The 26554-nt window shown below is 40.9% G+C and overlaps 1 protein-coding gene across 6 annotated transcripts in view; it reads left to right on the forward strand.

Moving 5' to 3' along the window:
• The window catches only part of CNTNAP4 (contactin associated protein family member 4), a 310922-nt gene that overhangs the window by 270301 nt on the left and 14067 nt on the right, over nucleotides 1–26554 (forward strand). For 5 of the 6 annotated variants that reach the window (XM_073344938.2, XM_073344935.2, XM_078852861.1 and 2 more), the window contains 5 exons: nucleotides 1096–1314; nucleotides 7691–7930; nucleotides 10118–10342; nucleotides 12567–12700; nucleotides 13876–13963. In XM_073344938.2, the coding sequence (XP_073201039.1) occupies nucleotides 1096–1314; nucleotides 7691–7930; nucleotides 10118–10342; nucleotides 12567–12700; nucleotides 13876–13963 (906 nt within the window). Of the gene's footprint in view, nucleotides 1–1095; nucleotides 1315–7690; nucleotides 7931–10117; nucleotides 10343–12566; nucleotides 12701–13875; nucleotides 13964–14769; nucleotides 15339–26554 lie in introns of those variants that run through there. The other variant, XM_073344939.2, reaches the window with a different exon arrangement.

The raw sequence follows: 26554 nt of genomic DNA on the forward strand, positions 1-26554 counted from the left end.
TATAAATTGGAACTACACTGATTTATGTAAGCAGAAGCTCTAGCCTGGTATCGTTCGTTGGTGCCTCGGTTTGCAGTGGAAGCTTACATGAGTAGATACATGTGGCCATCCAGCTTCTATTGACTATACATCTAAGGAGACTGCAGAGAGAGTTAGGTCAATATTAACATAAGTTATGCTCATGAAAGGTGTCCAGTAATGCTGTTTAGAGAGAGCAGTATAGTCGGAATTTACACTTTGGTATATCAGGAACTGACACAGCTATTTTTTTTTGGCATAAAATTATCCCCTTAGTCCAAACTACACCCCTTTTGAAGTTCCAATGTCTGTAAAAAGGAAGTCATAAGGAGCTAAGTACTCCTGAGAACAAAGTCAGAATCTTGCTGTGTTTCAGCAAGACAAGACAAGCTCAAGACAAGAATCATGTGAGTTACTTTTTGGAAATAAAACTGTGCAGAAATTATAGTATGTTATAGCCCAAAGATAGGAAGTAAACTTTGGACATTTTACCAGGTGTTAGAGTAGACTAGTACTTTCCGTTGCCCAGTACACGTGCTCTGTGAGCCAGAAATCTGTCTTTTAATGCCAGCGGGCGTTGCATGAACTTATCAGAAAACAGATTTTAGCCTACTGAGTGTGTAACTTGTTTTTGAAAAAAAAAATCAATGGTACTGGTAACTAAAATGTAAAGGTATCAATGACAGCCAATTAGCATGTTGGCAGGAAATGATTTTTATTTCCATTAAATCTAAAGAAGCTAGCACAGTCACTGTTTCCCAACTAGCATACTTGCTATGAGGACATAACCTCAATATTCATGCTGGAAACAAACTATTGCTCTCAATAGCTAGCGGTGTAAAGAGTGGACTTTTTTTGAGGCCAGAATAGCCCTCTATAGCTGTGGAAGTTGTTTGTCCATGAAACAAATAATTCTACCATCCCATCATACCCAGAAGAAGAGAATAATAGGACAGGTCTTTTGAGGAAATAACCCTTCCTACCATTTAATGAATTTCTTTTTATGACCCAAGATTCTAAGCTTCCTTATTTGTGTGAGCTAACTGGAACAAACTGTTTCTTATGTATTGCTTCTAGCTCCCTCTGAAGTGACATTTTCATTTGATGTGGGAAATGGACCTTTTGAAGTTACAGTGCAATCACCCACTCCCTTAAATGACAACCAGTGGCACTATGTGAGGGCTGAAAGAAACATCAAAGAAGCATTGCTACAAGTGGATCAGCTTCCCCAAAGGACTCTCACTGCACCGTCTGATGGGCATATCCGTTTGCAGCTCAACAGTCAGCTATTTGTAGGTGGGTGTCCCTTTCTTTCCTTATTATCTGCAGGTGAGGGTAGAAGAATGGTCGGAACCAGTGGCTTTTAAATATGGTTAATATGGTGTGATGAAACCTTAATATAAAAGTGAGAGAAATGCAATATTTTCAGAGTCCACTTACAAAATTCAAGGCTTGACCTATAGTTCTTCCTCAGGCAAAATTCACATTGAATCTAATTGAACTCTTGCCAGAGTGGCAACTGTGGCATGTGGTCATCTGCCTTTTAACTAGCACTTTTAATAAAAATACTTACGGTGAGGTTAATTAATATGCAAATCAGCTGGGGAGTCTGTGATTTGGTCTTGCAAAACCAGTAGCAATTCAGATCTTTATTTAAATGACCATACTTTGGGGAAGGGATTTTGACTGAAAGATACTAGTATTGGCCATCTTCTACTTAATATATGGAAGAATTGCTGCTAACATATTTAAATTTATGTTTGAGAGTCTCTTTGAACATAGAAATACTATATAAGTGAAATTAAGTGATACAAGTTATATAAATATTAGTAACATCCACACAAAAATACACAGTATTATTTATATGTTGTTTGTTGATAATGTAAGACTCATAATGCCTTGAAAAATGTAGTCTCGAAGACAGACACATATAAGACAAGAGGCATTGCGAGATCCACACTAGAATGTTAACTTGTTTATTTGTTTGTTTATTACATACTGGGGAGGAGTTGACAATTAAACCACAGGGGATCAGGTGAAAGATACAAATATTAAAAGAGTGATTTTATTGAGGAGAGACTGGGGTTTAGTACACAGGGACTGGGATTTTATTCTACATCTAGAGAAGGCATGGAGATAACAGTGGGATAATGAACTAAATGGGGTGCTGAGGCTGGCGTCTTTGGCAAAGCGTGGAGGCAGATGCAGTAAAAAGGAGATCCGAGATGTGGGCCAGAGTGGAGTTGCCTTAAATGCACTTTAAACTTGAAAATAGTGAGCAAGTGGATTCAAAGGAAGAAATTGAAGGGGAGAATGCTATTTAATATAGTATGATAAGTGGCAATGGTATCATTTCATATGGTCTTGCGATATAATTGGTGTGGCATAAACAATTGAAATTAGGGCTGTTTGAATCCTGCTAGTTCTAGATTTTGAACCTATATTTAGAATTCGGTTCACAAGAGTTAGAAATGGTCTGATCTCAGGAGATTCTCTTGGAGGTTTGGACAGAAGGAGCCTAGCAATTTCACATAAAGTAGTCATGGGCTATACCTCTACAGCAGCCTCAATATAGAGAGTTTCCAACGGCTTCTGCACTGTAGAGGTCTTCTGCCCTCCTACACCTAACCCCAAAAGATCTGTTGTGGCCTAAGGGCAACAGGGAAAATAGATGGGACTGGGAACAGTGAGCACCTTGACCCTCCCCCCCACTGTGCCCCCCCCCGCTTTTTGCACTTGCTCAAAGTTCTGCAGGCTGTGTAGCTTGGGGAAATAGCCCAACAAGAAGTTGAGGTTTTAAGTTGAGGTTCCCAGACTAAATCAGTATGGCTGCTGCTGGAGTGGTCTAGAGCATTGCTTCAGATACATGGTTGCAACCAGGTCACCTTTTCATTTAGATATAGGGGCAGCCAGGCCAAATTTCAGTTAGTGACATTACCACATGGGTCACAACACCATTGAAATTTGGCTCAGCCACCCTGCACCCAGATGCCCAGGTGCCTGGGCCAAATGGTATTGCAATCTGGCACATAGGAAGTCTGTCCCTGTATGGTGGAATGCATGGGAGTCTGATGAGAACTTGATTCCTTAGGGCACTGGCTCAGGACCTGCATGGGTAAGAGATAGGGAAGACTCCCAAAGGTACCTGTTGTGGGGGTGGGGTGAATGCCCTCGATCATGTGACACCACCAGATCTGGACTATAGCAGGAGTATGCTAGGCTAGGTTGAGAGCTTACTAATGAGGCTCTATCCTGCTATCCTTTGATCCCTAGTCCCTTATCAAGAGGTTGGGGGCTAACTCAGGGAGAACAGGGATTTAAAAAGCCAGATCCTAAACAACCAGAGGAGCTAGTAAAAAGGAGCAGCAAATAGGGAGGTTTTGGGCCCTGATTGAGCTGGCCATACCTGTGATCAGCTACTCCTTCAGCTGCTCTCACTCCTTTTATCGCAGCCGCAGCCCTTTCTAGGGCTGCTTTTAATCCCTGTTCTGCTGGAGTGGGGCAGTCGCTACAGGGTGTATGAGAGGCAGATAAACCCAACAAATATACTCTAAGTAACAAGATACTGCCTCACCCACGTTCTCTCTAGGTGACAAAATAGCAGATGAAATTCAATGTTAATAGGTGCCAAGTACTGCATATTGGAAAAAAATAATCCCAAATATACATACAAAATGATAGTGTCTAAATTCGCTCAAAAAAAGGAGACCTTAGAGTTATTGTGGATGGTTCTCTGAGAATGTCCACTCAATGTAGAGCAGCAGTCAAAAACGTAATGGAACGTTAGGAACCATTTGGAAAGGGATAGATAATAAAATAGAAAATATCATAGTGCTACCATATGAATCATTTGTATTCCCACACCTTGAGTACTGCTTGCCGTTCTGGTTACCCCATCTCAAAAATGGTATACTGGAATTGGAAAAGGTGCAGAGAAGGGCAACGAAAATGGTCAGGAGAATGGAACAGCTTCCATGTGAGGAGAGATTAAAAAGTCTAGGACTGTTCATCTTAGAAAAGATGACTAGGCGGGAATACGATAGAGGTCTAAAAAATCATGAATAGTGTGGAGAAAATAAATAGCAAAGTGTTATTTACCCCTTCACATAACACGAGAACTAGAGGTCACCCGATGAAATCAATAGGCAGCAGGGTTAAAACAAACATAAGGAACTATTTCTTCACACAACGCAGAGTCAGCCTGTGGAACTCATTGCCAGAGATTGATGTGAAAAGCAAAACATATAACATTATATCATGGAGGATAGGTCTCCTGTACATATACTGGTGAAATTTAAGAGAACCAACCTAAGAAGTGCAACTTCTTTTCTGAATTGTTTGTTACTTAATACAAATGAAACTCTTCCTTGTAAGACATGAATCTTGTCCTCCAGAAGAGGCACATACTGATAATGAATCCCTGATAACTCATGCCACTGTAAAATTGGTAGATTGGTGACCAGTATTTTTCACTGTTTAAATACCTGTTTATGCCAGTGCCAGTCAATGTCATTGTTCAGCAATTCACTTATGAGCTTATTGACCTTTGAGTGGAGAGATCTATAATTAATTTAGCCAAATAGTTTCTCACCTGCATAAATGTCTTTAGACCCATCTCATATTGTGGGGTAAGCAGGTCAAATTTTTTTTTTTTTAAATCTGAATAAGCAGTCTGGCTTGCTTTATTCAAATTAGGTCTAACATATGGATAACTTCTGTTATAACAGCATTTAATTTTTTTTTAGTTACAGTGTAAGATGTCTTATTAATTATTATTATTATTTTTATTATTGCTCTGTGAAAAAATTGCTAATTCCTTTTGTTTTAGGTCCTTGGGTTAAATGGAAACATCATCCATTATACTTGCAGTCCCTCAAAGATTTTTGCAATTACTCTTTGGAGCAGAAGTATACAAAGTGGCATTTGCTTAAATTTATAATATCCAAATGGTATAGTAAAAGTTTGAGGGAATATGAATGGTTTATTAGAGCTTGACCAATCTAAAACTTTACTTGCCCAAATGCTTTTTCCACATCTGATACAGTGAATGTTTGTGCTTCAGAAAATTTTGTTGACACTCATTAATTACCTTTAGCTAATGTCTATGTTTTCTGGCTTTAATTATATCATATGTCTCAATGTGACTCTGTAATTTATTTTGCTTTACAGTTAACTCAGTCTGTAGGTTACTGTAACTTTTCAACAACTCCCAGCTTATTCATGTGATCAGGTTGATTTTTTTTAAATTATTTTCTGTTAGTTGGTAGACTAAATGACATTTTTCTTTGGGGAGGGATAATCAAACTTTTTTATTTGTTTATTTGTATTAACTGTACAATCTGTCATTACTTTTTGAACCTGTATAGGCCAGTGAAAACATCTAGTTAACAGTGGATATCAGAGGTTTAAGAATGGCGTTAGCAGAGGCAATCCTTATTAATGTATCAACTTATTTGCATAGTAACTGTCATAATTACCCCTGAGTCATCTTCTTGTGTATTAAAATTGTAATCTCAGAGTAGAAACATTATCCTTTATTTGTTGTAAAGTACATACACTTTGGATAGTATATAAATAACAAGCATTCAAATTAGTGTTGCACTAGTGTTACATATTTGATGTAGTATTGTAGTATATAACATTAAAAAGACATAAAAGCAGTATATAGGTAAGAGTTATCTTTCTGGGATACTATAAAGTTTAATTCATACTTAAGGCCTTTTTTTGTATTTGTTTCTCATATGCATTGAGTAGAGTTGTTGATGAAATTTCGACTAAAGTTTTCCTCCAAATTTCTAACTGTGATGGGAGAAAACCCTAATAACTTTGTAAAAATAATTCACACCCCAAAAAAAAAATTGTGCGTGTGCAGCTCTTGTTATAAATAACTCATTAGCTAAAACCCACATCTGTCCCATGCTGCTTTATGGACACTTAAAATCAAGCTTTTCCACTAAAGCTCCAAAATTCTTCAAAGGAGGAAGTAAATATGTTCTTAGAATCATTAAAAAAAAGACATTTGAGAAAAATTGGATCTAGGATTTTAACTAAAAATAAAATTGGAAATGTATAAGAATTGCAGACGATATTGGACTTGTATGGTACTTGCCATCTTTGCTTTTTAAAGGAAGCTAATTCTAGATGCGTGTTAAACCAGAAATTATTAACAATCGGCAAGTATTGTTCTCACAGGAATTGTAGATTGCCTCATGTCTCTGAATATCATAATGAATAAGATGTTAGCTGTCAGGAGACATACCATACAGAAACAATGTCAATCAAATATGAGACCACAAAGGAAGATTTGTAAGTAAGATCAAAGGACTAAAAACCACAGTAGCCAGGTTTCTCTTAGGCTTTTTTTCCCCTCTTTTTTCAGCTGTAGCTGAGAATGCTAAAGACTGTATTTATCTGTTAAAGCTCTAGCCGCAGTGACAACTGAATATTTATGTTGACATAAAAGACTGCTGACTGAAGGCTTTCAGTAACTAAATATTTAGATGAATCCACTGATAGAAACAAAGGGCTGAGTTCTAATAGCGCTCCTTGCTTAGTAAGCCCACTAAAGTCAATGGTATTTATATATATGGAAAAAATAGAGGATCGGGCATTAAAATAGTGGCTATATTCCACTTAAAAAGCTTATTAGCAGGAAAGTAAGACTGTCATGATAATGGAAAATAAATGGAAAGCCCAAGTCCAATGGATGTAGCCTAGCTCCTCTCACTGCACTATCTGGGCTGTAGAGGGAGAAGTTGTTTAGCCACCTTCATACCTTCCCTATTCTGGGGCTAGCTGGGAACCACTTCAGCTCCTAGCACAAGTTAGAACAGCCTCAGAACTACCCTTACTTTTACCTGGCTGCCTGTAGCCCCAAAGGGGCCATTCTGTCAGCCAGGAATAGCCAGAGGCACTCCAAACTCCTTTTGCCAGGGAAGCACCTTGCATGCCATCTGTACTAGAGGAATTCCTCAAAGGCCAGATTCTCTAACTTTAGGGCTCTTTGCACCATATAGTGTGTTCAGTGCTCCACGTAAAGATGATCTCTGCTCCAAAGAGTTTACAGTCTTAAGGACAAATATAGAAAAGTCAGGACACAGAGAAATCTAAAGAGAAGAGCAAATTATCTATCTATAGTATGTATATGACCCCCACACCTAAGGACCTCACAGTCTTTAATGTATTCATACCCACAACACCTTTGCGAGGTACGGAAGTACTCCCCCCATTTTATAGTCGGAGAACTGAGCCACTGAGAATCTAAGTGATTTGGTCAAAGTCACACAGGAAGTCTGCAGCAGAGCAGGGAATTGATTATCGGTCTGCCAGGTCCCAGGCTGGGGCCCATACTTCCTATCCTCACATAGAGGTGTTGTCGATCGTTTTTTTGGTTTTTTTTTAAATCTAATGCCCACATATTCCTCTTCTGTGAATTAAAACACTGTACCTTTGCTTGGTATCTTTTATTGTGCAAAATCTTTTCCTTCAATAAAAAGCTTCAAGAGTTTGTTGTAATTACTTGACAAAAACAAAAATCAAGATATACATTCAGAGTTGCTTATAAATATTTGCACATGCATAGACCATAATGGAATGTTTGGGGCTGTAAAACATAGAGGCTCTTACACATCCATTCTTTTTAATTTAAAAAGCTCATATGGATTTATTTCAGGTGGAACAGCATCCAGGCAGAAAGGATTTCTAGGATGTATTCGTTCTTTGCAGTTAAATGGAATAGCCCTGGACCTGGAAGAGAGAGCAAAAATAACTCCAGGAGTTGAACCAGGTTGTCCTGGACATTGTAGCAGCTACGGTAACCTGTGTCACAATGGAGGAAAATGTAGAGAGAAATACAATGGATTCTCTTGTGACTGCACTTTCTCTGCTTACACTGGGCCATTCTGTAAGAAAGGCAAGCATAAATAGTAAATCTGTCACATGTGGAAGCATGTAACTACTGAGTATTGATTATAAAATGATCTCTTCTGGCATTATGAATAATTGAAAATGATAATCCTTGCAAACTATCCCAACTCCTACAATCTGGAGCAAGCTGTATGCCACTATCTGAAAAGATATGTCTGTACACTTCAAACTTCTATTTGCAAAAATGTCTTTTTAATTCACCTTTATTTAATGTAGAAAAATATGCTTTCAGCTATATTTCTGCAGAGCCAGTGAATAGTTCACTTAAACCCTGTTATGGGTCTCCAAAGGATTATATTCAGTATGTACTTTTTAAAGCTGATACTCACATTACTTGAGAGCATCAGTAACCTTCCCTGCTATTAGAATAAAAAATTACAACTGCTAGCTGTGGTAATGCCTTTTGCTTATGCGAAGAGGGCTTAGAAAACTGTTTGTCTGCACCTTCCAGATAATGAACCAGAGAGCTTCAAAAGGAAGTCAAAATAGTTTAGCCAGGTAATCTTGGTACATGATGAAAGTAGGGCATGTGGGCATTTTAGTCTAGGGTGCTTTTTTGAGGGGCGTGGGGGGAGGGAGGGAGTTGTGTGTTAAAGACGCCATCACATTTTTCAGTGTTTCTGGTTTCCTTTTATAAGATTATAGTTAGGGTAGGTATTTTTAAGGTCAATCAACAAACTACTTAATTTCTATCCTCCAAATCCAAATTTCAGAAGGGGTGTTAAATATGGGTGGGGAGAAGGGGAAGGTCTAATTATGTTTTTTTCCTGAAGGAGAGAGCTAAATAGCTCCCATTGCGTGTAGATCCAGGGAATATGAATGGGCCCACAATTGTTCACATTTTCCATTCATTGTGGCATTGATGGTCAATTAGAAGGCCACAGATTTGATTTTTTAGTAATAAAATAATCCAAATAATACTTCTGTTATTTTTTAATAATCCTATTAGCCAGCTAAAAATGAAGGGCCTGTTCCCACAAGGTGTTGAGTGTCTTCTGCAAAGTGCTGAGTGACCTCAACTCCCATCATTATCAGTGATCACACTCACTTTCACATGGTCAGGCCAAAGAAGCAGAAATGGAGCTCCATGTGCGCCTCCCACTCCTATTATTTGGGAGCCAATACATCCTCATAAACACACCTAGCAGTAAAGGAGTCACATATACTCAGAAACTGCAAAGGGAGTGGATAGAACCCAATTTTGAGAAATTATCTGCTTTTATATAAAACCTTCAGTACATGGTAAATTTATTTCTTAATAGTAAGAGTTGTAAAGCTGAAATTTCTATTGCATTATTTCACCTGATGTTTCATTTACTTTTATTTTTTAAGTAACTTCCCAAAATATGTCACCTAACTATTATTAAGTTCTTAAACTGGAGAAATAATACACTGTAAAAGGAAATATGAACTTTTTAGCAAAATCCATTTTAAATATTTATGACAAAGAAAGACAGATCCAGTCCTGTGAAGTCCATGGAAGTACACAGTAGTAATTAGATTTGCAAGATAAGGCTCTTTATCCTGTTTAGGATTTTAAACCTCACTGATTGAGAAGTTTTAAATGAAACAAGGTAACATTAGCCTGTATACTGTAGGGACTAATTCTATGCTGCACCTGGAACCACTGGATGATCTACAGTAATAGGCTTTCTTAATCTCCAGACTATATCAAAAATACCATGGACCAGGTCACTTTACTCTTATGGGTCATGGTACTGTCCAAAATATCTCCGAGGTCTGAGGGCTATGTGGAAAAGAGAAGATAGCTCCAATCTGTTTTATCTGTACCAGGTAATTGAAGGGGGACAGTCTGTGCCCCATCCTATCCACTCTGCCCCCTCCTCCAACATCAAATCCTAAATCAGAGAGCACCCTACACACAGTCTGAAGGAAGGCAGGATAGTACAGCAGAAGTGGTTGAACACACACACTTTCACAAGGAAGGGGAAATTTGTGTGTAGAGGGTCCCCTCTATGTGTGGATTGGTTGTGGAGAGGGCAATCCTGGCCCATATTCTTATCTACCATGCTGATCAACAGTGCTACAGATACTTCTTTTCCAGTTTAATCATAGTAGCTATGAATATTTTAAAAATCCTTTCTGTAAAAAAAGAAAATCCTTAATATTTGATTGCAGGATGTTAACAAAACTGAATTACATGTTGTTTCAGAGATTTCTGCCTATTTTGGAGCTGGCACCTCAGTGGTGTACAATTTTCAAGAATATTACACCTTAGCTAAAAATTCCAGTTCTCATGCTTCTTCTTTCTACGCTGACATGACTCTGATCAGGGAGGTGATTACGTTTACCTTTCGGACAACACGGACCCCAAGCTTACTGCTTTATGTGAGTTCCTTCTACAAGGAGTATCTCTCAGTTATTCTTGCCAAAAACGGTGAGTGTTCAACAACAGCAACAAAACCAAATGAATAAAAGGACAACTGAATTTCAGAGCTATCGTAACATCTTAGAATGTCTTCTGATTCTCAGACCTGACTCCCAACCAAAGGATGTTTTTCCCATTGTCACTTTCTTTAGGTGCAAGATTTATTTTTCAGCAAAGCCAAAAAATTAATGCTTTCCCCATGAAAAAGTATTGCAGCAAGACATGATTTAAATGATTTCTTCCTACAGTATTTGTTTAATCCATGTAGGAAATAAGTATTTGTTTGATTAATGCTGGAAACCCTTTGGTAATATATAAAAATATCCTAAATTAAATTCTTTGCTTATTTTGACATAAACTGTCTGGTTAGGCTTGACAGATGTTTACTATAACATTCTTCCAAAGCATAGAAGCACGTAGTTTTATGATAATCAGTATTACAGTGTATTTATCTTAATTTCATATTATGCCATGCTAGACCCAAGACATTTTTGCAAGCTAATACAGTTGGCCAAATATACTTTTGGCTAAAATGGACATAAGTTAGTTGAAGTCAGTGGAGCTGTGCCCATTTAGGCCAGCAATTAATTTTGTCCAGTATCCTTGTTTTCAAATCTTTTCTCTAGTTTTCCTAATTCTAAGTATTTTGTCTGCCTTACACAATACATTGGCTAATGTTATACCACTGCCCTTCAGAAAATAGATAAATTAGACCTGCTCAAGTGTTTGGGACTTGTATTGCTTTCTGTTCGATAAAAAGCCCTACTTCTACAGCTAATAGAGGTTCTCCAGCTCAAATGATGTGTAGGTCTGTGTTCTGAAGCATAAGGTCCTAAGCTCTGTCACTTCTTAAAACCACTATGCTCAGATCATTTGATAAACAGGAACAGAGCTATTACACTGATCGCAGTGTAAGAGAATATCATGATTTTATTCCCGATCTTACCAAATGATCAATCACTATGAGTTTTAGAGGCTGTAAAGCAGTTATTGGTTCATGAACCGTGCTAGATATTATGGCAGGGGTGGGAAAACTTTTTGGCCCAACGGCCACATCTGGGTGGGAAAATTGTATGTAGGGCCATGAATGTAGGACTGGGGCAAGAGGTTGGGGTGCGGGAGGGAGTGAGGGGTGTGGGAGGCGATGTGGTGTGCAGCAAGGAGCTCAGGGCAAGGGGTTGGAGTGTAGGAGGGGTGCAGGGTGCAGGAGGAGGCTCAGGGCATGGGGTTGGTGCAGGAGGGGTTCAGCAGGGGGCTTTGGTCAGAGTTGGGGGCTCAGGGCAGGGGGTTGAGGTGCAGCAGGGACTGCGGAGTACAGGAGGAGGCTCAGGGCAGGGGGTTGGGGTGCAGGAGGGGTGCAGCAGGAGGCTCAAGGCAGGGGGTTAGAGGGCTCAGGGCACGGGGTTGGGGTGCGGGGTGCAGGAGGGGTTCAGGGTAGAGGCTCTGGCCCTGCGCTGCTTACCTCAAGCGGCTCCGGGGCAGCAGCAGCGCGCAGCGGGGCTAAGGCAGGCTCCCTGCCTGCCCTAGTTCCGTGCTGCTCCCAGAAGTGGCCAGCATGTCCAGCAGTGGCACCTGGGGCTGGGGTGTGGCAGGTGGCTCCGCCACCTGCTGCCCTCACCTGCGGGTACTACTTGAAGCTCCAATTGGTCGTGGTTCCCAGCCAATAGGAGCAGCGGGGGGCAGTGCCTACAGGCAAGGGCAGTGCATGGAGCCCTCTGGCTCCCCTGCGCCTAGGGGCTGTAAGGTACCAGCTGCTTCCAGGAGCGGCATGGGGCCAGGGCAGGCAAGGAGCCTGCCTTAGCCCCACTGCGCCACGGGGCTGGCAATCCCATGGGCCAGATTGAAAGCCCTGATGGACCAGATCTGTCCTGCGGGCCGTAGTTTTCTCTCCCCTGTATTATGGCTTATATTTGAGGCACCACTGTTGATATGAACTGCAACATTAACTCTTTTATGAGGCTACATAGTGGAAATTTGCTGTGCACTGGCATATCTTAACTTTGTAATCCAGACCAACCACTGTTTCCAGTCATTGTTTCTATTTCTTTCTTTCTTTCATTTCATGTTTGTATTTCTCTGTTATTTAAGCTGTTCCTTTAAGTTAATCAGACATTTGTACAACTTTTCATATTATGCATGTCTCAAAAGAAGAAGTATTGTTTTTATGATCTACACTAGCTATTTTGTACATACCTTAGTTCTGAAACTAAAATATCTTACTCCATCCCTTCAGGAAGTTTACAGATTAGGTACAAGCTAGATAGCCATCAAGATCCGGATGTCTTTAGCATCAGTGTCAAAAGCATGGCTGACGGGCTGCTTCACCATATCAAGATTAACAGGGAGGAGGAAATGCTCTTTGTAGAGGTAATTCAGTTAAGCGAAAAAGTGGGTTGTCATCAAATGGAACAAGACCCAAAGCAAAATGAAATAAATAAATGCAATAAAAGGAGTACCTCTAACATAAATTGTAATTTAATATCTCAAGGAAATAAAGCAAAACACGACAGACTCTTGCTGAAAAGTGAGAGTCTAGGCTAAAAGATCCCTTTGACATTCACCTTGTCTGTTTTAAAAGGTCACTTCCACCTTCTCATTTCATTTCAGTCGGCAATGAAATATTTTCTAGTTCAACCTAGATTGTGTGAATGTGGAACACTCAACTAATTGCCCCAACAGATAAAAGTTGTCAATTGTTTTGTTTATTTTAATGAGGGTACAAGAGAGCAGTACTAATGCACTGTAGCAATTTAACAATAATTTAAAACAAAGTTTTTGGTCTGGTTTTCAAAGATGAGTACCTGAACCCCTTATTTTCTTATTTGCTCAGCACTTGCTTTAAGACTAGGGAAAAACTTGCTAGGAAAATGTCTTTGTATCTACGTTGATTCATGGTTTCTAGGGAAACTGGAAGATTAGCTAACACAATTCGTATTTGTAGAAACTGGCATTGGAAAAAGGCCCTATTGTAAAATAAATGTTGATGATTCTGAATGTTACAAATCAAATAATATATTTGGATAAGAACTGGATGATGCACTTATGCACTGTCACCAGCATTTCAAGGCAAGCAATTTATGTAATGGCTCTGGGAGCACAGCATTCACTGCATAACATTTAATTGTTTCATGTTTAAAGTTTCATTCTGAGATAAGTGAAAGCTTTTATTTTTTTTTTAAAAAGCCTTATGCATCTCTTCACAGGGCTTACCAATTATATTCTGCCTATAGATGAATACAAAGGCGTTATGTAAATGGTTTAGAAAAAGAAGAATTGTATACTAAGGTGGGAATGCTTAAATGTATCTCAGCCACAATCATAGTGTTCTGAAGAAGTTATACCATGTTGTTTATAAAATTATCTGCCTTTTAATGGGTGATTCACTTTTTAGTATTGCTATCCTAGCCTTTATGGTATGAATGACAAGTTGTTCTTTTCTCCTCTTTTTCTTTCACCTTTTCTCATTCTTTCCCCTACCTACACATCCCAACTGAATTCTTTTCCATTATGCTACTTCTGTTTCTCACTGAACAATTTTGCAGATTAACCAGAATGAAAGGATGCAATTCATTCTGTCTTCAGGTACAGAATTCAATGCAATCAAATCCCTTGTACTTGGCAAGATTTTAGGTAAGTAGAACACCACACATCTTTTCTGAAACATGGATCAAAATGTCATCATGACACATAAAAAATAATAGCCCTAATCTTATTGAGAGACATTCATTGTCTTAGATTTAATTAGACAGTGAGTGACAATCAATGTAGAAACTTCAAAGTGCACATATAATCGTGGGTAAGTGCGTCTTGAGAGATGAGCAAGTGGATTCCATTAAAAATAATTTCACACTTATCTCTCTCATTTTGCAATCAAGCGTAATGAAACATGGCATTTTTCTTACACCCTTGGAAAATGAAATCATGATCAAATCGTATGTATAGACCCAGGATTAATCAGTAATTAGTTGATGTGTCAGAGACTCTTCCTTTAATTTGATTTTGAACAGTGCAGCTAGGTTTAAGGTGTTGTAAAATAAAATGTGCAGTGTTGGGTTTTTTTAAATTAATTAAGTTATGGAGAGTGACCAAGTCATTCATCCAGTAGTGACTTATAGCTACCTTATAGTCAATAGCTGCCTGTTATTTTTCTCTGTAATAATGTTCTAGGTGGAATTTACCTAACCCCAGTTACCATTCTTATTATCGCTGTCAGTTATGTTTAATTAAAGAAGCTAGGAAGGATGATAACAACTCTCAAAGACAGTCTTTTTTTCATATTATTTGTTATGAGATCAGATTGACAGAGAAAGGGGTGGGAGCGGGAAGAATTTGAAGGGAACGCTATTTCCTTTGTTAGTAAAGTGGTTAGAATACTGAATGTTGTTATATCTCATTATCATGAGATGTTTAGCTTTGTACATGTCTTTCTCTTCCAGCAATTTTCGACACAAGAATGTGGAAACAGAACTGTTTAGTAAATAACACCACTTTGACCTTTTTCATTGTTTTGTGATTAACTCAAAATGTCCATCCTCTAATATTTACAAGCTCATTCTTTTAGAAATTAATGTTGAAATGTGTCTGTTTGCTTAAAATATCATTGTGTGGGATGCAAGTATGGCTGATCCTAAATCCAGAAACTTGTGACATTTTTACAGATCAGGAATTGAGTTTTCACCTCAGATTGCTATATTACTCCTGAGGGAATTCTGCACCAAAAAGTAAATACAAATGTTTAAAACATTTCTGCACACAATATTTTTAAATTCTGCGAATTTAATTTGTCAAAAAATAAATGTGGCATGCTCCAGCACAGGCCACTGGCTGCACAGAGGTGGGAAATCACCCTGCAGACCTCCCCTGGAACAGGGACTCAGCGGTGAGGCTGCATGTGACCCTGACACAACACAAGGGCTGGGCCTGCCTCAGAAACACCCCAGACCCTGTCCTAAATTCCAGGTGCACCAGGTATGGGTAGGCAGGCTCAGCCCAGCAGGATCCAAGTGTGGAGGAGATTAGTGTGTGTGTGTGGGGGGGGGGGGGAATCCAGGTGTGGGGTGAGAGGGTTTTCTTAGGGTTGCCAACTTTGGTTGGACAAATTATTGGTGATTTCATCCCATGACATAATCTTTGATAAAAGATTAATCTTTAATTCCAGGAGACTCCAGGACAATCCTGGAGGGTGGCAACCCAAGATTCTGTGTGGGGCAGTCTGTGTGCAAGCATCTCATTGGGGATCTGGATGCACAGGGGTTCTGGGTGCAGGGGTAATGGGACTCTGCAGTGGCATCCAGGTGGAGATAGTTGGGGCACAGCATGGGGGGGGTCTGGGTTTGGGGGGACTCGTTAGTGTGGGGGTCCAATGGGCCTGCTTAACGGGGGAGCCCCAGATGCTGCTGCTGCTAAGGGGATGCCACATGCCAGACTCCCGCTCTCCCCATTCCTCTACCCTATTTTCTTCTTCATCCCATTCCACTGCCCCATCCTCTCCCCAGTGCTCCATCCCCCCTTCCTCTCCCCACTGTCCCCTGCCCCATACCTCTCCCTTCACTCCCACATCCCCTTCCCCCTGCCCTATCCCATCCCCCTTCATTCCCCACTGTCTCTTCCCTCCATCCCACCCCGCCCCCCTTGCCCTGCCCCACGCAGGCACTCACCCTTGTATAGAAAACAGGATGGTGCCCAGCACACATAGAAGAAGACTGGCACTAGGACCCAGGAGGCAATGTGCAGCTACAGAGTCAAGGAGCCCAGCGGCACCCTCCCTCACCTGGGCAGCTCTTCACTCTCAGAATAAGCAGTTAGTGGTACATGACCTCACACATCCCCCCCCCATGCCTCTGTTTGCCTTCTACCCCATCTACACCCATGGGCACCTCCAGCCCTTCCCACCCCCATGATTTGCCTCTCTGCTGACTTCTCCGGGCTGGAAATGACGCGCCTGCACTGCTGGGGAAGGATGCGTGACCACTCTTGAGGCTTTCCTTTGCTTCCCTGCAGCAAATGATGAGAAAGCAAAGAAATCTGCTTAGGGCATGAATTCTGAGCACACACTGTGGTGCAGAATTCCCCCATGAATAGTATATGGGATATATTTACTTTATATTCCTTCTACAGGTTTATAGGTACACTTTCTGTGTTTTATACATTACCTCCCCATAAACAGAAGTTTTAAAAAGTGTTTCTTAACACAGTTTTACAAGGCTTAGTTTAAAGGTACTTTACTGCCTAGTGTCTAATGTGCTCCTTGTGGTACAGTACATTTGGGAATAACATCACAGCTTTGGTAAATCAGTATTTCTGGAATAGTAACAGGTCCAGAAATACTGTCTGAGGATGAAGATGGAATACAAACTATAAGTTCCACTGAGAGGTAAAGCCTGGATCTCAAAATGTCCATTCTGCCATTGGGCTGGTGTGGTAAGCTTGGAAATAATTATTTGTCTACAGACATGTATTCAGAGATGATCATATCTAAAAGCTTTACATACATTAAAGGCATTGTGAAAGCTGCATTCAGTTCCCCTCCTCCTCTTGGGATAAACAAGGTCTTAATTTGTTAACACTATTAGTTCTCTGCCCTCCTCTAGGTTTAATTTTGGACTGTATATATTCTGCTGGGCTAAACTGACTCTATACTAGCTTCAGGTTGGCCATAAATCCTGCATTGTAATGTGTTGATATAGACTGCGATTGTCACATATTTTTTTAAAGATAGATTGTTCAGGATAATCCTTACATAAAACCATAGAGACTCACAATAGTAATTGTGGATGCCTTCATTCAGAATTATTTGACTTTGACATCACTTATGTGATTAATTTTAATAATCTTGTGTAGATTAATCTAAGCATAGTAATACCCATAGTAATAATTAGTGTTGACCAATATATGCTGGCAAGTGCATGCATCATATTAATAATATTGTTATCTGCACCATGTTTTCATTAAGCACAAATAATATAATAGTTATATTGGCCAAATTTACTGTACTCCTGTTCCGCTATGTTAAATATCCCATAACACCTTGCATTAGCTGAAGTAAGCTTTGGTATATAGGAAACATCTCAAAATAAAGATATGTTCATTATCTGTCTTACTACAAGACTGAAGTCTGCATGGACCAGTATCTGGAATGCCTCTAAAACAAAGTTAGGGAAGGAACAGCACATGTTAGGGAACTGGGACAATGGATGGGTTTGATTTTAGAGACATGTAAAGAGATGTGTAACTTGTAAAAGCATCATATAAACAATACCAGCTGAAATGTATAATTTTGAGAGCATGCTTTCTGTATAAGGTGAATGTAACATCGCTGCACAGGATAACTCCCTGGAGATACACTGAATCTTTTCCCTGTACTGTATTATTATTGGCTTAGAGCAGTAAAAGTCAAAATGCATGAATGTTTGTGGGCAACAAACACAAAAGAGGGGTCATCTGTGTAGAAGGCAGCATTAGCAGAAATATATAGTAAGAGATAAAAATGCAGGAAATAGATTCTGCTTTAAAAACAGCAGTAGGACAAATAATCATCACATCTAAATCATTACTTAAGTCTTTGAAAAGTAGTAATTTCCCAGTGCCAAACATGCACTTTGGTTGCAAAGTAATGATAGTATCATAGTGCCACCATTCAGGTACAGGAATTAAGGATTTGACAGCTTTTCCATTATAAAACCTCATATTCAGGAGTTGATCATTTATTTGCAAAAATCAGTTTGATGTTAAAGCATGGGACATAAATTCTAGGGGAAGTAACAATCTATTTTGACCAAATTTTGAAATTAAGGGACAGATTCTCTTGTTCAGCCAACCTGCATTTGGTGCAGGACCAGAGAAGGGGAATTCCTCAATTTTCTAGTGGCTTTGAATCACAGTTGGCTCACAGGATACTTTAAGGACTTACAAGTCCATTTGGCTAAGACTTTCTTCTAATCAAATGGGTTTGATCTAATCAAATTTTCATTGGCTTTAAATTGGTTTAATTGAGAGTGTAGAAACAGACTACGGCTGATTGTCATGGAAAGAGGTGGGAGTCAACCATCTCTGCAGCATTCCTCCCAGCTGCTGTTTCCACACACTGCAGATACCTTTCAATGGAGTGAGGAGACCTCCTTGGGGAAAGGAAGAGTGTACTGTGTATTTCATCCCCCCGGCAATTAAAATGGAATCTATTGGAAAATAACAAAGCCTGAGAATGTGTTAACATAAAAGCAGAATCCATCTGTACTGTGGAGTACTCTTCTTAGGGAGAAAGCTCCAGGGGTAGTGTCACAGTGATCCTTGGAGCTCATTCATTGCAGCGAATACAGCCAGAGAATTTCATAGAATTTAAGGCTACAATCATCATTTTAGTCTGATTCCCTGGATAACATAAACTATGGAGATTGACCCTTACTTAATTCCTGCAGTGGAAGGGATTTATTCTTCCCCCTTATGTAAGTAAACACTTTTGAGGCCAAATACTTCTGATGAACTAGAATATTTTTTAGAAAAACATCCAATTTCTATGTAAATGACTCAACCTCTTCCCTCAGTAAACTATGCCAATGGTTGACTATCCCCACTGTTAGTTGCTTCCTGTTTCTAATCAGAATGTTGATAGTTTCAATGTCTAGCCACTGGAAAGACTCCCATTCTCTTCAGTGGAACAGGCCCTTAAAAACTACCTAAAATCAAATGTTTTCTCCCAGAGTAGGTACTTATAGCATGATCAAGTGTCCTCTTAACCTGCGAAAGAGAGGTTGCTCCTGGTGCCCTTAGAACCAGCGTGTATGGCGTTGCCTTCTAGCACGTCATACTTTCCCTCATCTTTTCCTCTTACACCAAGTTGAGAAAACAAAGATAAACTAATACACCTTGCCTGGCTGTTACTTACAAGTTTGAAATATGAAAGACTTGTTTAGAAAGATTTGGAGAACATGGATTGATGTCCAGTCCCTCTTAGTCCCAAGAGCGAAAGGCACAGAAAAACAAAGAATCCAAAACAAAACCTCTCCTCCCGCCCCCTTGCAGATTTGAAAGTATCTTTTGTCTTCATTGGTTCTTTGGTCAGGTGCCAACCAGGTTACTTGATCTTCTTAACTCCTTACAGGTAAGGAGGAATTTAGGCTACCCCTATGGTTATGACAGGGCCCTTATAGAATGAATGTGTATGGCATGTTTGATTATGACCTAGATTACCGAATATCAGCTGTGGCCTGTGCAGCTCACTTTTTTTTTTCTTAAATATAGTGTCCAAACTAAGCTTAGAATATGAGCTGCTGCTCCAACTGTAACATGGTAGAACATGACCTAACAAAGAATATATAAGGGCAAGGCTACCAGAATATTGAATCATAATGTTCTTAGTTTTGCTTTGGGGTATTGATCAGAAAAGATTTTATTATTGAGCAGAAAACACAAGGCTTTTTGAAAATAATCTTCAGGGTGTTGAGACACTGGTCTGAATTATCCCACTGTTAAATATAGCTTAGCGTTTTCATGAAAAGCAAATCTGAGGGCCACTGCCTTTAAAATAATCTTAGGTTCCTAGAGAAACTGAAAAATGCCAGGTCTCTCTCTCTCCTTTCCCTAAACCTAAGCCTTGCAATTTAAAAGTATTTTCAATTGCATCTATGTAATATTGTGACAAAACAGGCAAACTGAGGGCTAGAGGATACTGGGATTTAGCTAAATGTAGGCAAAAGACTGACTGAATCCAGAGTTCAGATGATAAAATGCAAAAGGCTTCTTTCAATGAGGCTTATCCCCTTATTCCAGGATGATGCTGGTTCTCAAGGTATCCCACAGTTCAGAAAAACTATTAAACTCACCCTGCTTATAGCTCTCTCCTGACAAAGTAACTTACTTCAGCTCAGCCAAGCCATACTGATGTAGACATGGCAGCAAATGAGGACAAACACAGGGAAGCTGCACCTTTATTAAACTTTATGCAGGGAAGGGCACCGCCTGCTCTGTCATCCATACAGTCATCTGTCAGGCTCCTACCGTACAATGCATAACTCAGGGTAAACTTTCCTCAGCCTAACCCTAGGACTCGACTCACTCTTTTGTATTGTACTGCCACTCCCTTCCCCTCCCGCAGTGAGGGGGAGAGAGTACTAAAGATGGCTGATGAAGGTCACAGTATCTTCCCCTATTCCATGGGCACAAGGCTCATCAGCAGAATCCCAGATCTTTTACTTCTATGAACCATTCTTTAATCATTTTGACTGAACTGGAAAACCTGCCATTGGTTGGTACCAGCAGCTTGCTTTGTCATGCCCCTGTCCACCCATAATGCCTGGTATCAGAGCTCCTGCCCAATTCATTCTCTCACATTTCTAAGTTCCTGCATCTGACAAATGTACTCCATTATCCCTGAAAAACTCAGGCCAATTATAACAAGTGTCCCTGTGCTTGACCACAGAACCACCAGTCTCCAACAGTATCATAGTAACCTCAAGGTTCACTTTCTTCCATGATGACAGGTTTCAGAGTAGCAGCCGTGTTAGTCTGTATTCGCAAAAAGAAAAGGAGTACTTGTGGCACCTTAGAGACTAACCAATTTATTTGAGCATAAGCTTTCGTGAGCTACAGATGCATCCGATGAAGTGAGCTGTAGCTCACGAAAGCTTATGCTTAAATAAATTGGTTAGTCTCTAAGGTGGCACAAATACTCCTTTTCTTTCTTCCATGGTTTCCCTTATCCACCTGCTGACCTGGCCAGCACCTTGTGAGCCCCATGTTCTATAGAGTGCCCACAGTCCAAACATTGACTATGCTTTGGATAGCCCTTGGAATCAGAAACAGACAGGTTTAGTTGTGCTTATTGCCATTTCCAGTAACCTTTCTCTTGGGGTGGACATAAGTCCTGTAACAATTAGTTTTCTAATACCCTATAGCCTGAACCTTGCAAAAATCAAAACCTTTCGATGCTGCCAGTGTTGCTGCCCCAATCTTGAAAGAATGTGTACCAAAGTTAGCTGAGTTGAGTTTGCTGTAGGCCAAAGCTTTCTTCATTACCTCAGCAAACTGGTAGTTTGTAAGGAAGCTACCATTCCCATGAATAGGCAGTGGGCCCGGCTTCTGGCTCTGTATGGCCAGGACAGAGGCATTCAGCCACACATTCCCATTACACCACAGAAGCCCCTTTCCATTCTGGTCCATTTTAGACTACCTTAAGCATAGCAACTCTGCTGTGGGTGACAAATGTATATCTGATAATTCCAGTGCTTGCCTGGATGTGTCTGCATCCAACTGAGGCACCTAGAAGTGCCAAAAAAAGGCCAGAACAAATGCTGCCTTAAATAAAATGGCCTCTGTCCCAAAACTTCATGTGCTGGGTAGAGCATTTAATAACCTTGCAAGAATGTCTATGATTATGGAGTGCCTGTCCTCTCTCCTGTGTCTGTCACCTCTGAACCATTCCTCTAAGAATTTTGCACAATGAAATCTCTGTGTGGGACTGGGAAACCTTTCACCAAAGGACAGGCCAGCTACTGGTGGAGAGAGCTAACCCAGAGTGCACCAGTGACTTCACATATCTCACCACCTGGTGCCTAGGGATGGGCCACAGATGCTGGAGTCCTTTCTGAGCTCAAAAGTCTGAACTCTGTAAGGCAGGCCATATAATTACTGCCTGTCCTTGGGGCAACTGAATTCTCAACTAGTCCCAAGTCTGTCAGACACCAAAGATCTAAAGTTGGTGGGGCAGCAACAATGGATCTCTCCTGTCAAGTGGGGCAAACTGCTGAAATCTGCAGTCTACAGCCCCAAGGTGAATGGCCCCAGCTGGGGTCCTACTTCCTATCTGCTGAGATCTCCCTGTCCTCGTCTGTTCCTCAATCCAGGATGGGTCTCTCCTCCTGCTCCCTTCCTCCTGCAACTTTTCATCTTTATCAGAGCCTTCCCATGGTTCGTATCCACTCCAAAGGCCTGAGGAAATTGATTATCTTGTTCCCCATGGGATGGTGACCCTAAACCCATAATTCCCCCAATAAAGCGGTGTTCTCACCCACCTGTTAATGCATCCAGGAGACCGGATTGGGGCCATCCATGGCATGAGAGAGAAGACCCTCCTCTACAACACCTGGCCACTCCAATGTTCCCCTTCCCCCCAGGAGCACCTGCCCCAACTATAGCTGTGCAGGGACAGGCAGCTGCCAACTTCCCCAAGTCCCTTTCTGTGGCTGCTGCTTTCCCCACTGCGTGAGGTCCACAGCATTCCACCATGAGCTGTGGAGGGAGGGAAGGGGACACCACATCTTGCCGGGTCCCAGCTGAATGGCTCTGGGAGCATGCACCTGAAGTGCCTTCTGCTGCACTATCAACAGTAGCAGGTGTCCCACATGCCTCGTACTTCCCTGCTCATGAGCAGGGAGAGAGGGTGGGGCAGCAGCACTGTAGCAAGTCCCAACAGCAGGACCATGACGGCAGCAGCAGCTCCACATATCCTTCACCTGCAAATAGGGACAAAGTGGGGAGTGCAAGGCACTGTCAACCTTCCCCCAGCGGAGCTCCTACTCCTGGTGCACCTTTGCTGCCAGGATGGGAAACAGAGGTATTATCCCCATGGTAAGACAGACACCCCTCACTTGGAGTGCATCCTACAAACACAGGGAGGAGAGGCCCTAGAGTGCCTGTTTACTCTCCAGGAGCTGTTTCTCCTAGGTGCAGAGCCCACTTCAGTTCCTCTTTGTTCTGGCATCCAGAAAACGGTAGGATCTGGAAAGTGGAAAGAACCCAGTCCAACAGTAAATCTTGCTGCTGCTTGAATGGAGCCAAAGGAGCCTTCACACGGCCTGGGCTAGGTTTTAAATTAATGAAAGGGGAGGGCAAGGGACTAATCACCCCGCTTCTTCCCCAGGCTAGCCACTCGACTCTGAAGAGGAGGGACACACCTGCATCACCTCAGTGTGTGTTTTCCTTCCCCATTCAACTACAGCTGTCCCAATCACCTCTGGCCCCAACAAGTTCCCCATCCATTGAGAAGGGTGGGTGACATTTGACTCATAACAGGGATGCCTGGCAATCCCTGTGTGAGGGCAGGTAGCTATGTAAGCAGTTCTTCTCAAGGAAAGAGTGGTAATCCTTTCCCTCCCAACCAAGATATGGGTATGTTCGTAACAAGCTCTATTTACACCTTGTTTACACACACATTGGTAACTAAAGGTGTGATTTTAAGTCAGTTCAGTTAAACGAGTGCTATTCTGAGTGTGAACACACTTAAATTGATTGAACCCCTTTCTTGGACCTGTAGATCTACAGGCACTAGCTAAACCCATATAATGAGCTTTAAACTGCTATACCCATCCACAAAGGAGTTTTCACCCATTTAACTAAATCAGATTTTAAAATAATTTAACTTAAACCAGTACAATTTCTATGTGTAGATAAGCTCTTAGTAGCTGTTCATAGTCAATTAGATGAATTTAACACTTTCAATCTGTTTCCTCATATCTAAAAAAGGGAATAATGTTTGTCTGACATGATTAATATTTGTACAGCACTTTGAACAGTAAGAGTTGATTATTAATTATTGTTAATTTTTATTAATAAAGGAGTGATGCGGTTTCAAAACGATTGTGCTGCTTCATTGAGAAGTAAAATATAGTGACTTTATGTACTGTAGCAGTTCAGTACCACGCATCAGGACCCCATTGTGCTAAGTGCTGTACAAATATGGAACAAAAAACACAGTCCGTGCCCCAAAGAGTTTATAGTCTAAGTACAAGACAAGATACAACAGATGGATACAGACAGACTGATAGGGAAGTACAAGTTAACAATGAGACAATATTGATTAGCATGATAAGCTGTGGGCTCAGCACACCAGCACCCTAACTGTTGTCAAGTGTTTTTAGGCATCAGAGCAAAGGAGGCGATAGAGGAGGGCTTTGATGGTGGATAATGAGTTAGTTTTGTGAACGTTTATGGGGAGATCCCCCCAAATGTAAGGGACAGCATGGGAGAAAGCATGACAGTGCTTGTTAGAAAATTTAACAAGTGGACAATGTAGGCTGGCATCATGGACCAATCATAGATTGGAGTTGATCTGAATGAGAGATGATAGCTAGAATGGGGCTAGACCACGAAGGTCCTTGAAAGTGAAGACAAATAGCTTATGTTTGATGTTCTAGAGAAGAGGAGCCAATGGAGGGATGCAAACAGAGGGGTGACATTGTCCAAGGGACAGGCTAGGAAAATGGTCTTTGCAGCAGTATTCTGAATGGATCTGAGCAAGGCAAGATTGCATATGTTAAGGCCAGAGGGAAGGATATTGCAGTAATCAAGATGAGAGATTGGAGGGTGCATGTGGATGCATACGAAGGTCTGTATATTAGAGAGGTACTCAGAAAGAAGCAACGAGATTTAGATATAGCCTGGATGTGAGGAAATAGTGAGAGGTGCAAGATGAAGATGACATCCAGGTTAAGGGTCTTGGTGACAGGCAGGATGGTGGTGTTGTCCACAGTGATTAAGGAGATAGCAGGGAGGGCTGTGGGTGGGCGAGGAGAGGAACTATTAGGAGTGCTATTTTAGGCATGTTGAGCTTGAGCTGACAGTTGATATCCACAAGGAGATATTAGGCAGGTCAAAAGTTTGGTTTGGACAGGAGACAGATCTGGAGCAGAGAGGTAGATCTGTGAGTCGTCAGCATAGAGATGGTAGTTGAATTGTGTTTGCAGATGAGATTACCCAGAGAAAAGGCATAGAGGGAGAAGAGAAGGGGACCAAAGAAATGCCTGCAGAAAGCTGGTAGGTTCATGAGAAGAATTCTCCATGGGGCACACAAAGGGGGTGATTACAGAGGAAGCAGGAGAACCAGTAGAGGACAGCCATGGAAGCCAAGGGATGATATGATTTCACGAAGATCATTTACAGTTATGTCAAGGGAGCTGACAGGTCAAGAAGGATGAGGATTAAGTACTGGTTCTGAACATTAGCTAGGACAAGGTCATTAGAGACTTTGGGAAGAGTAGTTTCAGTAACAGACAAGGGTCAGAATGTGAGGCTCTCAGAATGAACTGGAGGAGAGGAACTCCAAGTATCATAGAATATCAGGGTTGGAAGGGACCTCAGGAGGTTATCTAGTCCAACCCCCTGCTCAAAGCAGGACCATTCCCCAATTTTTGCCCAGATCCCTAAATGGCCCCCTCAAGGATTGTGCTCACAACCCTGGGTTTAGCAGGCCAATGCTCAAACCAATGAGCTATCCCTCCCTCCCATGTAAAACTTGTAGACAGTGCATTCAATAATCTTAGAGATGAAAGGCAGAAGAGAGTGGGGTGGTAGTTGCAGAGACACGTGGAGAGTCAAGGGTGTGTTTTTATTTTGTTTCTTATGAGAGCCTAGTGCATGCTTGTATTGCAAGGGGAAAGAGCCAGAGGAGAGTGAGAGGTTAAAGAGAAGAGTAAGGGAAGGATTCAAACTCTTAATAAAATCAGCCTATTAAAACCATAGTGTTTGTATGCACCCATACAAATGCTGCAGTGAAACAGCTGCTAATCAATAGTTGCTTAAAAAAATCCTACTTCTGTCCATCAGCCCTGCATTGCTATTTAAAACCCACAGTAGAATGGCATTTAAAGGCTGGTTTAAAAAAAAAAAAACCTGATATGGCAAAAATTTGCAATTTTCACATAATTGGAATTCAATGTGTCTCTGCAGTGAGTATGTAGTACCCAATTTTACTATGCATCTCTGAGACACTGGTAAAATATGTTCTCAGTCTCGTATATAGCTGCCGTCATTTACTGTATATGTAGGTGTCATCCAGAGAGTTCATATGGGACATATTTTAAACTCTTATTATTTCACCAGATTTTTTACTCATTTTAGTCTAGTCTAGGCGCACATGAATCTAGAATCTAGTCTAGGCGCACATGCAACAAATGAATAATACAACTTTTTCTGGGGAAAAAGTTTCTACAAACTTGCAGTACTGGACATAAACCTAACTATTCAGGAATTTAGCCAAGATGTGTCAGTTTAAGGGAAATTCTATTGGCAGAATATTTGCTTGCTATGTTTTATTTTAATCTTATTATTTCTTGCATGAGTGTGGAAAGTGACATCTTTTAAAATAAAGCCATGTAACCATTTGTTACTCTCTTCGCTTCTGGGCTTTAGCATTTAGATTGTTAGTGAAAGCAGCAAGAAGTTTCATGAAATATCCTATAGTTTCCTGTTTATCAACTGCTTTTCCTACTGATAATTTTTGTTAGAAGTAAA

The sequence above is a fragment of the Lepidochelys kempii genome, chromosome 5 (genome assembly GCF_965140285.1).
Source record: "Lepidochelys kempii isolate rLepKem1 chromosome 5, rLepKem1.hap1, whole genome shotgun sequence".
NCBI classification, from domain to species: Eukaryota; Metazoa; Chordata; order Testudines; family Cheloniidae; genus Lepidochelys; species Lepidochelys kempii.